Source organism: Elephas maximus, chromosome 5 (assembly GCF_024166365.1).
Source record: "Elephas maximus indicus isolate mEleMax1 chromosome 5, mEleMax1 primary haplotype, whole genome shotgun sequence".
Taxonomy (NCBI): Eukaryota; Metazoa; Chordata; class Mammalia; order Proboscidea; family Elephantidae; genus Elephas; species Elephas maximus.
The window spans coordinates 104,719,375-104,734,267 of NC_064823.1; the positions used below are offsets into that span (position 1 = coordinate 104,719,375).

General features: G+C 37.1%; 1 protein-coding gene across 8 annotated transcripts in view; it reads left to right on the top strand.

The window, feature by feature from the left end:
• AASDH (aminoadipate-semialdehyde dehydrogenase) overlaps window positions 1-14,893 on the top strand; it is a 30,848-nt gene that overhangs the window by 11,726 nt on the left and 4,229 nt on the right. For 6 of the 8 annotated variants that reach the window (XM_049886228.1, XM_049886229.1, XM_049886227.1 and 3 more), the window contains 7 exons: window positions 4,948-5,189; window positions 5,564-5,670; window positions 6,206-6,378; window positions 6,842-7,034; window positions 7,887-8,002; window positions 9,537-10,332; window positions 14,635-14,798. In XM_049886228.1, the coding sequence (XP_049742185.1) occupies window positions 4,948-5,189; window positions 5,564-5,670; window positions 6,206-6,378; window positions 6,842-7,034; window positions 7,887-8,002; window positions 9,537-10,332; window positions 14,635-14,798 (1,791 nt within the window). The remainder of the gene's footprint in view (window positions 1-4,947; window positions 5,190-5,563; window positions 5,671-6,205; window positions 6,379-6,841; window positions 7,035-7,886; window positions 8,003-9,536; window positions 10,333-14,634; window positions 14,799-14,893) is intronic. The other 2 variants (XM_049886231.1, XM_049886234.1) reach the window with 2 other exon arrangements.

Below are 14,893 nucleotides of genomic sequence, written 5' to 3' on the forward strand. Positions count from 1 at the left end.
ACCATAAGAGAACTGGAGTGATTATATTAATATCAGACCAAATAGACTTTAAGACAAAAAATATTACTAGAGATAGGGACATTTTGTAATGATAAACTCAGTACATCAAGAAAATATAACAATTATAAATATATGCTGTTAGATGCTATTGAATCCCCACCCCTCCACCCCAACAACCTCATGGCAACTCCATGCACAACAGGATCAGATCATTGTGATCCATATGGTTTTCATTGCCTGATTTTTTTTAGAGCAGATTGCCAGGCCTTTCTTCACTGTCCATCTTAGTCTAGAAGCTCCACTGAAACCTGTTCAGCATCATAGCAATGTGCAAGCCTACACTGATAGATGGGTTGTGGCTCCATCTGAGGTACATTGACTGGGAATCCAACCCAGGTCTCCCTCATGGAATTCAATCCATAACAGAAAATATCTGGAAATCCCTAAATATTTGGAAATTAAACAACACATGTCTAAATAGCCCACAGATTAAAAAAGAAATCACTGGGGAAGTTAGAAAACATTTTGAATGGAAACAACGAAAATACAGTTTATCATGGAAAGTGAGAGTTCTACCATTGAATCTCCACTATCCCCTATAAACATACACACGTAAAAATAAGAGCTTCCAAACACATTAAGCAAAAATGGATAGAATTGAATGGAGAAATCGACAGTTCAGAATAATAGTTGGAGAATAATACCCCATTTTCAGTGATTGGTTGAACAGCTAAATAGAAATCAGCAACGATACAGAAGACCTGTACAACACTATCAACCAAATGACATGTTTAGAAACTCTATCCAGTGAACGTAGAATACACTTTCTTTTCAAGCCAATGTGGTACATTTCCTAGAATAGATCATATATGCTAGGCCATAAAACCAGTCTTAATAAATTTAAAATAACTGAAATGAAATCATACAGAATATGTGTTTCAGCCATAACAGAATTAGAATAAAAAATAGGAAGATGTTTTAGTTATCTAGTGTTGATATAACAGAACTATCACAATTGGATGGCCTTAACAAAAAGAAATTTATTCTCCTAACAGTGTAGTTGTTTCGAAGGCCGAATTCTGGGTGCCACGTCCAAGGGAAGGCTTTCTGTCTCTTTTCTCTGGGGGAAGGTCCTTGTCATCAATCTTTCCCAGTCAAGGAGCTTCTCAGCACAGAGACCCTGGGTCCAAAGGACGTGCTGTTCTTCTGGCTCTTGTTTCTTGGCGGTATGAGATCCCCCTGTCTCTCTGCTCACTTCTCTCTTTTATATCTCAAAAGAGATTGACTCAAGATACAACCTAATCTTGTAGATTTGAGTCCTGCCTCATTAACATAACTGCCTCTAATCCTGCCTCATTAACATCATAGAGGCAGGATTTACAACACATAGGAAAATCATTATCAGATGACATAATGGTGAACAGTCACACAGTATTGGGAATCCTGGACTAACCAAATTGACAGACATTTTTTGGGGGGACACAATTCAATCCATAACGGAAAATATCTTGAAATCCCTAAATATTTGGAAATTAACCAACGCATGTCTGAATAGCCCATAGATTAAAAAAGGAAAATAGAATTTATCAATATTTATAGGATGCAGTTAAAGTAGTACTTAAGAGGAAAACTTGTAGTATTAAATACATGAGAAAGAAGTCTCACATTAATAATTTAAGCTTTTATGAAACTAGAAAAAGAAGACAAGCCCAAAACAAGCAGAAGAAAGGGAGTAATAGTGATTGAAGTAGCATTTAATGAAACAAACACACACATAAAGAAAATAAAACAAAAGTTGCTTCTTTGAAAAATCGGCAAAATTGACAAACCTTTGGCTAACCTGATCATGAAAAAGAAAAAAAAAATTTTTTTTTTAAATAGAAGACAAATTAAAATCAGGCATGAAATAGGGGACATCACTACTGACTCTACAGAAATTAAAAGCATTATAACTCTACAGAAATTAAAAGCATTATAATACTATTAACAACTTTCTGCCAACATTTTAGACAATTTACAATGAATGGACAGATTCCTAAAAGACACAAATTACCAAAATGAACTGGAAATCATGGTGTGATAGATTGCTTTTATATGGCCCTTTCCACCATACCAGATGATTGAGTGGAGCTATGCAGATAAAGTGCTTGTGGCCCTCCAAGAGGGTTAGACAGTTTGCTAATAATGCAGATAAGGTGCATGGCAACCTTGGGATAGGACCATACAAATAAGGTATATGGAACCCTAATGAGGGGATTGGTCAGTTTTGCCAGCAGAGAAGTAGAGAGTGCCATGGGAGGGGCAGCTGGTGCCAGAATTGGTAAAAAGGGTTGGAAGATGGAAGTATTTCTGACCTTCACCTCACAGCATTCAGCCTTGGGCTATTGATGCTAATGGTGATTCTCTCTCCGCTCCTGAAATTAGAGGAGGTCAAACAGCCCCCCACCATGCCAGAAATGGAAAATCTGAATATACCTAACAAATATAGAAATTTAATAATTGTCCCAAGAAGTCCAAGGCCAGATGACTTCCTTGGCAAATGCTATCATATATTAAAAGAAGAAATGATATCAATACTTTCCAAACTCAAGAAATAGAAAAGGAGGGAAGATATCCCAAAATAGTCTATGAAGCTGTTAATGACCCTGATACCAAATCTAGACAGAGATATTAGAAGAAAAAAAAGCTATACCCAAGATCTCTGATGAGAATAGATGCAAACATCCTTAACAAAATATTAGCAAACTAAATCCTGAAACATATAAAAAGGATTACCATATTTTTTACACAGAATGATGCACGCCTTCTATGTTTGCCAACTGCTCCCTCCCGCGTGAAGTATTTTCATAAGCGCCACTATGCCAGTTTTTTTTATATGTTGCTGTAAAAAAAAGTTGTATAGCACACTTATGAAAATACCTTGCGGGGGGAGGGAGCAGTTGACAAACATAGAACATGAGCGTCATCTGCTTAAAAATATGGTATATTCCATGATCCCAGTTCAGGGTAGAACTGTGCAACATAGGGTTTTCTGTGGTGGATTTTTCAGAAGTAGATCGTCAGGGCTTTCTCCTGAGATGCCTTTGGGGTGGACCGGAACCTCCAGTCTTTTCTGTTAGCAGCCAAGTAGCTTAACTCTTTGTACCACCACTTAAAAAAAAAAAAAACTCGTTGCCATCAAGTTGATTCCCTATAGGACAGAGTAGAACTGCCCCCCTGAGTTTCCAGGGAGCAGCTGGTGGATTCAAACTGCCAACCTTTTGGTTACCAGCTGTAGTTTCTAAAAACTTAGCACTACTGGGGCTTCTGTGCCACCATATGATGTAATAAATACATGCCTCAGAATCTACCCAAGAGAAATGAAAATCTGTGTCCAAAGACATGTATGCTAATATGTTCTTAGCAAAACTGTTCATCATAGCGAAAAAGTGGAAACAATACAATTACCATCAACTTCCTGAATGGATAAACAAAATGTACGTACATATAATAGAACACTATTAGGCAACAAAGAAGAAGGAACCCCTGATACGTGCTGTAACACGTAAGAGCCTAAAAACCGTGCAAATTGAAAGAAACCAAATGGGAAGAACTACATACTGTATGATTCTATTTATATGAAATACCAAAAATAGACAAATTTAAGAGACAGCAGATTAGTAGTTGCCTAGGGGTTGGGACAGGAGTGGGGATTAACTCGGTGGTCATGTGGAAACTTTTTGGTAAAATGTTCTAAAACTGGTTTGTGATGATGGTTGCACAACTCTATAATTCCACTGAATTATATATAATGGATGAATGTTAGGATTTGTACGTGCTACCTCAATAAAACTTTAAAAAATGTATACCTACCATATGATCCAGCCATTCCACTGATGGGTATTTATCCAAGAGAAATGAAAGCATATACTTGGATGTTGATGGAAGCTTTATTTACAATAGCCAAAAACTGGAAACAACCCGTATCTTCATCAACAGGTTAATAAGTTATGGTATATCTATGCCAGGACCAGCTACACAATTTCTGAGGCTGAGTACAACATGAAAATGGTGAATACCTTGTTTAGAATTTATTAAGAATTTCAAAATGGCGACAACAGAGCACTAAAACAAGGTTAAAACCCTTCTGAGCACCAAGCCCCATGCAGCTGTACCAGCTGCATGTACATGAAGCCAGCCTTGATCCATACAATGGAATACCACTTAGCAATACAAAAGAATGAAGTATTGATACATGCAACAACACGGGTGAGTCGGTGAAAATTCCGTTGAATGAAAGAAGCCAGAGCAAAACAGAGTACATGTTGTATGATTCCATTGGTAAAAATTCTAGAAAATGTAAACTTGTCTGTGGTGATAGAAAATCGGTCAGTAGTTATCTGGAGAAAAGTCCCTTTGAAGGAAGAATTAAAAAGAGGGCACGAAAAGTAATTTTAGGGAGTGAAGGATATGTACATTATTTTGATTGCAGTGATGGTTTCACTGGTGCACACACATACAAAAATTTATCAAATTGTACAGCTTAAATATGTGCAATTTATTATATGTCTTTTATACCTTAGTAAAGCTGTTTTTTGAAATCTTTATTCATGTTTTCCCCTCTTAGCCTCATTTTTTAACCCTTTCATATACTTTTTTCTTTGTAGAGCTAATGGGAAAGGAAATATGAATTGATTTTCTGGATTTTGTCCTTTATGTGGTTAAACCCTTTTATTTAACTATAGAATGAACATAGCTAATATTTTTGCTAAAGTTTTTCTAAAGCAGAAGATACTGCAGCTGCCCCAGTAGCTTTGCTAATATGATTTGCCATTTGATAAAACTTACCAAATTGTACTTTAATTTCCATGTTGGTTCCAAGTGCTGAGCTTTGAACTTCTAATTACAGTGTTGACCTTTTTAAAGAAGTGAAGGAAAAGAAATAAATTATTTTTAATGTTTCTACAGGCAACACCCACATTGCTTAAAAGATTTGGTTCTCATCTTATCAAGTCAACTGTTTTATCAGCCAGTACTTCTCTTCGAGTGTTAGCCCTTGGTGGCGAAGCATTTCCATCATTGACTGTTCTCAAAAACTGGAGAGGAGAAGGCAATAAAACACAAATATTTAATATCTATGGTATCACAGAGGTGTCAAGTTGGGCAACGTTTTACAGGATTCCACAGGAGATTCTTAACTCTACTTTAAAGTAAGGATTTTAATTACACTGAATAGAGTTGAGAGAAAGTATATCTTTCCAGGACCTGAAAACTATGATAGTGTGATGATTGTAGAAACACCGTTTTGTCTAGTATTTTAAGCTAGAAATCCAGAACCTTTCTTCTGTAACTGGTGTCTGGGTGCTACAAATCCTGCTAGAGCTTCTTGTGACTTAAAGAGCAGTGAATAAATAGCATATATGATAACCTTTCCATCTAACCTCTTCCTCTTGGAAATCTTCAAATATAGTATAACAAAAACTTTTTATTTGTCTTTATTTGGTACAATGTGATTTAAGTACATTGAAAAATATTCTATTTAAATGAAAAATTTTAAATCTGGTTTGGGTTGTGTTTTTCATAGATGTGAATTGCCTGTACAACTGGGATTTCCACTGCTTGGAACAGTAGTTGAAGTCAGAGACACTAATGGTTTCACAGTTCAAGAAGGCAATGGCCAAGTATTTTTAGGTTGTTTTACATTTGAGTGGAGATTTTTTTTTTCCCCCAAGAAAAAAATGTCTGATGTGTTAATTCTATTCTTTTCCTGATTCCGCTTGTGCCCGGTATTCTCTTCAGGGGTGATAATTTTTAGCCTCATCCTCATAGTCATGAAGCATAAGTTACTATAATTATAATTATTTCAGATAACAATGTCAAATACTCAAAGGGAAGATATAGAAGTAATTTAGAAATTACAGCGTGGACCTTTATACTTATAGCCAAAATTCTGTTTAATCTATTTCAGAATTTTCTAAGAAGCATATTTGTATTTCTACAAATAGATTTTGTTTTATCTCTTTACTTACTGCAACTTTTATACCAGATTTTATCAGATAACATTTAACAGCTTGCCCCCCTTTTTAATATAAATATTCGTATTTTAAAACATAATTTTGATGTCTTCTGTCAGAAATCTGAACTTTTGGAGATGTTCTTGATCTGATGGTTTTTAAAATATATTTTCATGAATTTTTTATTACACTGATGTGTTTATATTGTGAAGGTGGCAGAAACCGAGTGTGTTTTCTTGATGATGAAATGACAGTACCACTCGGCACAATGCGAGCCACAGGAGACTTTGTGACTGTGAAAGACGGAGAGATGTTTTTCTTGGGACGAAAGGACAGTCAGATCAAACGTCATGGCAAACGTCTTAATATTGAGCTTGTGCAACAGGTAGAACTATTTACATATTAAATGTCCATTAATATATATAGGTATTAGAGGCAGTGACCACCGATTTTCTGTGCCAAGGTTCTTTATCAGTATTTTTAAACCCTAAATTTTTGTAGTAGTAATAAATTACAATAAAAGGTTGGATAATTCAGTGTGCCCTTATTCCCAGCAGGAAGAGATGATTGTGTTTTAAATGAGTGACAGAATGGACTTTTGTAATGTGAAAATAAATTGGTTTATTTTGTTTTAAGAGCTATTGTTTTTGAAAAATATTAAGAACCCTGTATATATGAAGGCACTGGGTACTGGCTATGCTAATAACTGTAGCAAACTTTTATTTAAATGCTTTGTATATTCCAAAATTTAATTTGCCTGTATTGATTTCAGATATGATAAGATCGAGCATTTAAGAAGTTTGTTTTCAAATGTCCTTATTGGCCAATTGGGATAATCTCTCTCATAGGTTGCTGAAGAACTTCAGCAAGTGGAGTCCTGTGCAGTTACATGGTATAATCAGGAAAAATTAATTCTGTTCATAGTGTCCCAAGAAGATTTAGTAAAGGATTACATCTTTAAAGAACTTCAGAAACATCTTCCAAGTCATGCAATCCCAGATGAGCTTGTATTGATTGATGCTCTACCGTTTACATCTCATGGTAAAATAATTTAAAGCAGATACGTTTCATTGCCAAATAATACTAATTATACTCATAGAATATTATTTAATTGCCACTTAAATCCTTATTAGTAAATGATACTAAAACATTTATTGTGGTAGACCCACTGTTAAATGCTTTATATAATTAACTCATTTTATCTTCAGAAAGGAGTTCTGGTAGTACTGTGGTTAAAGTGGTGGGCTGCTAACCAAAAGGTCAGCAGTTTGAACCCACCAGCCACTCCTCCGGAGAAGGATGTGGCAGTCAGCTTCTGTAAAGATTTACAGCCTTGGAACCCCTATGGGGTAGTTCTACTCTGTCTTACAGGGTCACTATAAATTGGAATTGACTCAGCGGCAGTAGGATTAGTTTGATTTGGGGTCTTCAGAAAGTTCTGTGAGTAGGTGGTATTATTTTCATTTCTAGATGAGGAAAATCAGGCTTAACAAGATTGAATAACTTCCCTAAAATCACATTGCTAGGTAATAATAGAGTTGAAATTCTCTCTAGGACTATTTGACTTCAAAATTTATGCTCTTAATTATATTGTATCGCCTTCTTGTTTTCATCTTTATTTAGTATTTACTTCAAAGTGCAGTAATTGCTCATTTAACAGTGCTGTTTCTTTAGCTTTTTAATAAAGTAACGTTAGCTGCTCCCTCTCTTTTTGCTTATTTGTTATTTGCTGCATTTTTGGTAGTGTGGGTCTGCTTTCTTTAGAATTATCTATGACAAACTCTTTATTCTATAGTAAATCTAATCTTTAAAATGAAAAATGTGTGTATTCTTGTTACTAGTGAAGATATAAAGGCTTTGAGCTGAAGTTAGTCATTTCTCTTTTATATTAAGGCAAAATTGATGTTTTAGAGTTAAACAAGATTTATTTAAACTACATGAATTTGAAGTCTGATTGTAAGCTAAATGGAAAAGAACAACTTTGGGAGAAATTACAGCATTTGTGGAAGGTACAATTTTTAAGACACTGATTTGTTGTTGTAAAGAAATCATTTGGTATCTTCAGGGAACAGAAGCATCCCATATAAGTTTGATACATTTTTCTGAGAATTTTATTGTGCCCAGGTGTAGGTGGGATAGCATCATTTATTCAGTTTGTATTAAGATAGGCATTAGGTTGTCTATTTTGAGATTAAGTTCCCAATAAAGACATTTACCGGAAGTGAGGTAGTCATAAAAGGTACAAGCAGACAATGTCTGTTTTGGCATAGGTTTTCCCTAAGAGGGGCAGTGAAGTGCAATGACAGTCTTGCCAGAGCTGAGAAAGTAGCCAAATCTTGCTATATCACAATCCGTTATACTTACAGCCTACACCATTATTCCACAAGCACTTTCAGCAATAACATACATGCTTCTGCTTCAAGGAATTTTTACAACCACTGGACTTTCCAAAGGAGCCCTGGTGGTGCACTGGTTAAAGCACTCAACTGCTAACTGAAAGGTCAGCAATTCAAACCCACCAGCCGGTCCATGGGAGAAGGATGTGGCAGTCTGTCTCTGTAAAGATTTACAGCTTTGGGAACCCTGTGGGCAGTTCTGCTCTGCCCTATAGGGTCAGTATTAGCCAGAATCACCTGGACGGCAGTGGGTTTGGGTTTGGTTTTGGTTTTCCTGTTCTTGGATCCAACTCCTCATTGGCAAGGCCGTGTCTTTCATTTGGATAGGAGAAAGAGTAATAACTGAAGTATCCATGAGTGCTATCTCTGCCTTCAGCTTCTAGCATTCTGCAAGTCTTGTTTTCCCGCCATTGTAAAAAAAAAAAAAAAAAGCCTAGTTTTCATAAACTGACTAGACTGATTTTTGTGGTAAAAAGTCAGCTTTTACAGTCAGAAATAAATTGAACTAAATTTTTGACCTATTTATATAGTGTATCTTATCCCAACAAATGGGCATACAGAATTCTTCTATTTTCAAGATAATTTATTATTTTAAATGCACATATATATACTATTACTACCAGAGGCTATATATATATATTTTTTAATGTGAGTTCTTCTTTTCCAAAGAGTTCTGAAAAGAGGATGTAATTGTTTAGCCTTCTCTGAAAATAGAGGACATTTAGATAAAGGTCTCGTCCACATCTTTTTTAGATTCTTTGGAAGTAATTTTGATTTATGTGAAGCAGATGAAGATCAATATTACTCCCATATTACATAAATACCATCTGTCAGTAGCTTGTGGGCTGTATAATTAGTAAATCTGATGTGTTATAACTCCATTCTCTTTTATGGGTAGGAAGACTGCTTTGAAGGGAGATATATTTTGCAGTTATAGAGTAAGTTTGTGGCAAAATTTTTAGCATAATGATGATCTTTGGTATCAAAAACAATAATAGTTTGAAATTTTATTATAATTATTAAAAATATTTTATATGTCTTATGTTCATATACTTGATGTGGGTACTACTGTCTCTGTATGTTACCTGTACATGTTGAAGTCTTTAGGCCTCTACTTCACCATGTTTCTCCCTTCTCTCATCTGTAGTCTATTCTGAGTCTTCCAGAAGACCCTTTGACTATTCCTGAAGAATCATTGTTCTTACCTAGCGGTGGAGATTCCTTAAAGTCCATACGGCTCCTCAATGAGGTTGAGAGTCTGGTTGGCGTATCAGTACCTGGGCTTCTGGAAATTATTCTCAGCAGTTCCATTTTAGAGATTTACAATCACATCCTTCAAACAGTGTTTCCAGATGAAGACCTACCATTCAGCAAGAGTTATGGCATAAAAAGAAAATTCAGCGACATTAGCCAAGAGGAAACCAGTGGAAAATCTTTACATCAGAAATCTGTCATGCCTTTAAATTGTGACAACGTAACAAGTGCTTTTATTGCCCTGAACAGAGGGAGTCAGATTTTGTCTCTGAATGCTACTGGGTTTTTAACTAAGCCAGGACATTGCCCTTCAGCCTGTTCTTCTGATTTAATTTCACAGAATAATATTCAGAATGTGAAAAGCGTAAATCCCCCACCTATTACTGAGAAGTCAGAGAAGCCATCCTGTGTTGCAAAGGTTTCTGAAGAGGAGAAACCTGTATTAGGGGCTGAGAAGCTGGAGTTACGAGTGAGGTGGAGGTCAGACACAGGCAAATGTGTAGATGCTTCACCCCTGGTTATAGTACCAGCTATTGATAAGTCATCTGCGACTGTGTACATTGGCTCCCATTCTCATAGAATGAAGGCAGTTGACCTTTATTCTGGGAAGGTGAAATGGGAACAGATTTTGGGAGATCGAATTGAATCCTCAGCATGTGTTTCTAATTGTGGAAACTTTATTGTAGTGGGTAAGTTTCTGAATTTGAGGTTTGTAGAATTAAACCTAATTACCGTATAATAATGATGCTGCTGCTGTTGTTAGGTGACATCGAGTTGGTTCGGCTCACAGCAACCCTGTGTACAACAGAATGAAACACTGCCCTGTCCTGCGCCATCCTCATAATCGTTGTTATGGTTGAGCCCACTGTTCAGCCACTATGTCAGTCCATCTCATTGAGGGTCTTCCTCTTTTTCACTGACCTCTGCTTTATCAAGCATGATGTCCTTCTCCAGGGACTGGTCCCTCCTGATAACATAGTCAAAGTATGTGAGATGTAGTCTCACCATCCTTGGCTTCTAGGGAGCATTCTGGCTGTATTTCTTCCAAGACAGATTTGTTCATTTTTTTGGCAGTCTTTGGTTCAGTATTCTTCGCCAGCATCATAATTTAAAGGCATCAGTTCTTCGTTAGTCTTCCTTATTCATTGTCCAGCTTTCACATGCGAATGAGGTGATTGAAAACACCATGGCTTGGGTCAGGTGCACCTTAGTTCTCAAAGTGACATCTTTGCTTTTTAACACTTGAAAAAGGTCTTTTGCAGCAGATTTGCCCAGTGCAGTGCATCGTTTGACTTCTTGACCGCTGCTTCCATGGGCATTGACTGTGGATCCAAGTAAAATGAAATCCATTACAGCTCTTACCCAGTTGTATTTTGAGTGCCTTCCAACCTTTTTTTTTTTAATCCAACCTGAGGGACTCATCTTCTAGCAGTATATCAGACAGTGTTCTGCTGCTATTCATAAAGTTTTCATTGGCCAGTTTTTTCAGAAGTAGACTGCTAGGTCTTTCTTCCTATGCTGTCTTATTCTGGAAGTCTGGAAGCTCCGCTGAAACCTGTTCCCCAGGGGTGACCCTGCTGGTATTTGAAATACTGGTGGCAAAGCTTCCAGTATCACAGCAAAACGTAAGCCACCACAGTATGACAAATTGACACATGGGAGATAATGATGCTAGGACCAAGTTAAATAAAAACACCAATGTGTGGTGGGTTTGGTTGCTGTCAAAGAATAATGGTTAACCTCATATTCGACAGCACTGGGTCTGGGTTTTCATAGTCAGTATACCATGTTGATTTAACATTGTGGACCTTGAGGTCACTGGATCTGAGCCTAACTCTGTGACTGTTACCAGCACTCTGACCTTAGGCAAGCTGCTGAACCACTTAGAACTTTATTCAGTTTCCTTGATGGTAAAATAGGAGTAATATCAGTATCATATTGCTGCATAAAAAATTAACCCAAAAAACTTAATGGCTTAGATCACAGTTTATTTTACAGTTTCTGTGGGTAAGGAATTTTGGAGCAGCTTAGCTGATACTTGTGGCTCATGATCTCTCATGTAAGCATAGTCATTTAAAAGCTTCACTTTGGGCTGGCAAAGCTGCTTCCAGGATGGCTCACTCATAGGGCTATTAGCAGAAGGCTTCAGTTCTTTCCTGGTTCTTAGCAAGAGGTTTCAGCTCCTTGTCACATGGGCTCCTCCCTTTAAGCTGCTTCAATCTCCTCACAATGTGCAGCTAACCTTCCTCAGAGTGAGCCAAGAGAGAATGAATGAGGAGGAAGCTGCATTGTCTTTTATGACCTAGTCACCAAAGTCACATACTGTTTGTTAGAAGCCAGTCACTGAATTCAGCCCACACTCATAAGGAAGGGGAATAAGATTCTACCTCTTTAAAAAAAAAAAAAAAAAAAACTTTTAGTTTTTTTTCTTTCTTGAGAGGAGGAGTATTAAAGAATTGTGGACATATTTTAAATCCATTGCCATCATCATAGGGCTTTTGGGAGAATTAAATGAGATAACTGCTTATAAATCTTTCAGCACAGTGCTAGGCTCAGACTTAAGTGCTCAACAGGTATTAGCTACTAGCTGCTGCTCCATTTCGTTAAGGTATAGGTGATATTTACTAGGAATATGGGGAAGTGGGATGTAATGTCTCTCCCTCACTACCACTCTCTTGATCACTTGCCCAACTATATTAGATTTCATTTTATATGTTCATCAAATCTGTTCTTCAAAGCTCTTCAAAGTAAGTGCTTAGAGTTACATTTTCCTGCTTGTGCTATCCTAACTGAGATGGACTTGAATCTGAGTTTGATTCTTTCTTTTGGAACATCTAATTTTGAAAATTAACACTGCAGGAAATTTTCAGTTGTACATGTGAATGATCTGTAGGTACTTGGGGATTCCCATCCATGAGTCAACTCACTGAGAGCAAGGTAGTGATTATTCCTATTTGTTTCCCAAGTGCCGAGGCTCAAGGCCTGTGGCACATGGTGGTCACTCAATACTTAAAAAAAAAATTTAGGGTATAATTTATATATAGTATACAGTTCTGTGTGTTTTGACAAATGCATTCAGTCATGTTCCACATCCTTGCCAGCACGTGGTATTGTCATTTTAAAATTTATTTTAGCCATTCAAATAGGTATAGAGTGGCATTTTCATTGTGGTTTTAATTTGCATTTCCTAGTGACTAATGATATTGAGCACCTTTTCCTGTGAGATTTGTCATCCATATATATATATCTTTTTTCATTAACTGTTCAGATCTTTTGCCCTTTTTTTAATTGTGTTGTTTTATTATTGAGTGCTGAGAGTTGTATTCTGGATACAAGCTCTTCATCAATTGTGTTTTGCTTATGTTTTCTCATGGTCTGTGACCTATCTTCCCATTTTCTTAACATACTATCTTTTGAAGATAAGTTCTTAATTTTGATTAAGTCCAGTTGATCGTTTTTTTTCTTTTATGGATTGTACTTTTGGTATCATATTGAGATCTTTGCATAACCCAGGGTCACAAAGATTTTCTTCTGTTTTTCTTTTACCAGTAGAATTTTTTAATTGAAATGAACTGAAAGAAATGTATTACCTACCTGAGTCCTGGGATGTAGGACCTTTCTCTTCCCCATCACTCAGCATGGTACTGCTGTCTTGCTACTAAGCAGTAACTGCCAGAAAAAAGACAGCACAGAAAGTATCCTGGAAATTGGGCCTCAAGTGAGCAGCAGTGGCAGGGACCACAGGCAGAGTCTAGTGGCTCTAGTAGCTTCCCCCAAGCTCCACTTGCACTACTTTACATGAACTGCAGGGAATGTGAGTAATCTCCACGTTTTAGATTTTGGCCACTACTCCTTCTAACGAGGTTATTTTGGCTAACCCAAGGTCAGGGACTCCTACCCTGTCTTCTCACCCATAGCAGTGATTTGAGAAAGGGAGTTTACTGTAGTTGTTAAGAGCACAGTCTTTGGAGCTCAGTAGATGTTAGCTGTTGTTAATAAGTTAGCGTTTCTTCAACACCTGTGCACTTGGCATTTATCCACATCATCTTAATTCCCACAGTAATTGTTGTAGTAGATGTGTCTGCATTCTGCAGAAGAATAAACTGAGGCTCAGTGACACTTGGTAGTGATGGCTAAGATGAGATTTGAATCCAGGTCTGTCAGGCTTCTCTCCACTGCAGCATGCTTCATTGTTTTCTTGGTATTGAAGCACTTTGGAGTACTTTTCAAAAATAAGGTGTACCATGCCAACTAAATAGGTATTTTTCACAAGTAATTATTGTTCAGTTTCTGCTTTACATTGCTGAAATTTAAGTCAGATGAGCTGAACATAGAGCCCATGTATACCTGCAGAGCATCAAATATCAATTGTCATGATATAGGTTAGAGAATCGTTTTTCAAGATTAGCCCAAAGGACTAATGGACCACAAGCACCACAGCCTCCACCAGACTAAGTCCAGCACAACTGGATGGTGCTTGGCTACCACTACTGACTGCTCTGACAGGGGTCACAATAGAGGGTCTTAGACAGAGCTGGAGAAAAATGTAGAAGAAAATTCTAACTCACACATGAAAAAAATAAGACCAAATTTACTGGTTTGACAGAGACTGGAGAAACCCCAGAGTATGGCCCCTGGACACCCTTTTAGCTCAGCAATGAATTCACTCCTGAGGTTCACCCTTCAGCCAAAGATTAGACAGGCTCATAAAACAAAACGAGACTTAATGGGCACACCAGCCCGAGGACAAGAATGAGAAGGCAGGAGGGGACAGGAAAGTTGGTAATAGGAAACCCAAGGTTTAGAATGGGAGAATGTTGACATGTTGTGGGGTTGGCAACCAGTGTCACAAAACGATATGTATATTAATTTTTTAATGAGAAGCTAGTTTTGCTCCGTAAACCTTCACCTGAAGTAGAATTAAAAAAAAAAAAAAATTGTTTCTCAATGACATATCTAAATATCATCTTTTATGTTTAATTTCCCTACAGGCTGTTATAATGGGTTAGTTTATGTTCTGAGAAGTAATAGTGGAGAAAAACACTGGGTATTTGCCACTCAGGATGCCGTTAAAAGCTCTGCAACCATGGACCCAACCACAGGACTCCTTTACATCGGTTCTCATGACCAGCATGCATATGGTTTGGATATTTATGTAAGAATTCACCTCTTTAGTTTCCTGCACTGTAAGCAGAGGAGAGCAGAGCGTGACACGGTCAGGTGCTGTTCAGTCTGAGAGCAGGTGTTAAC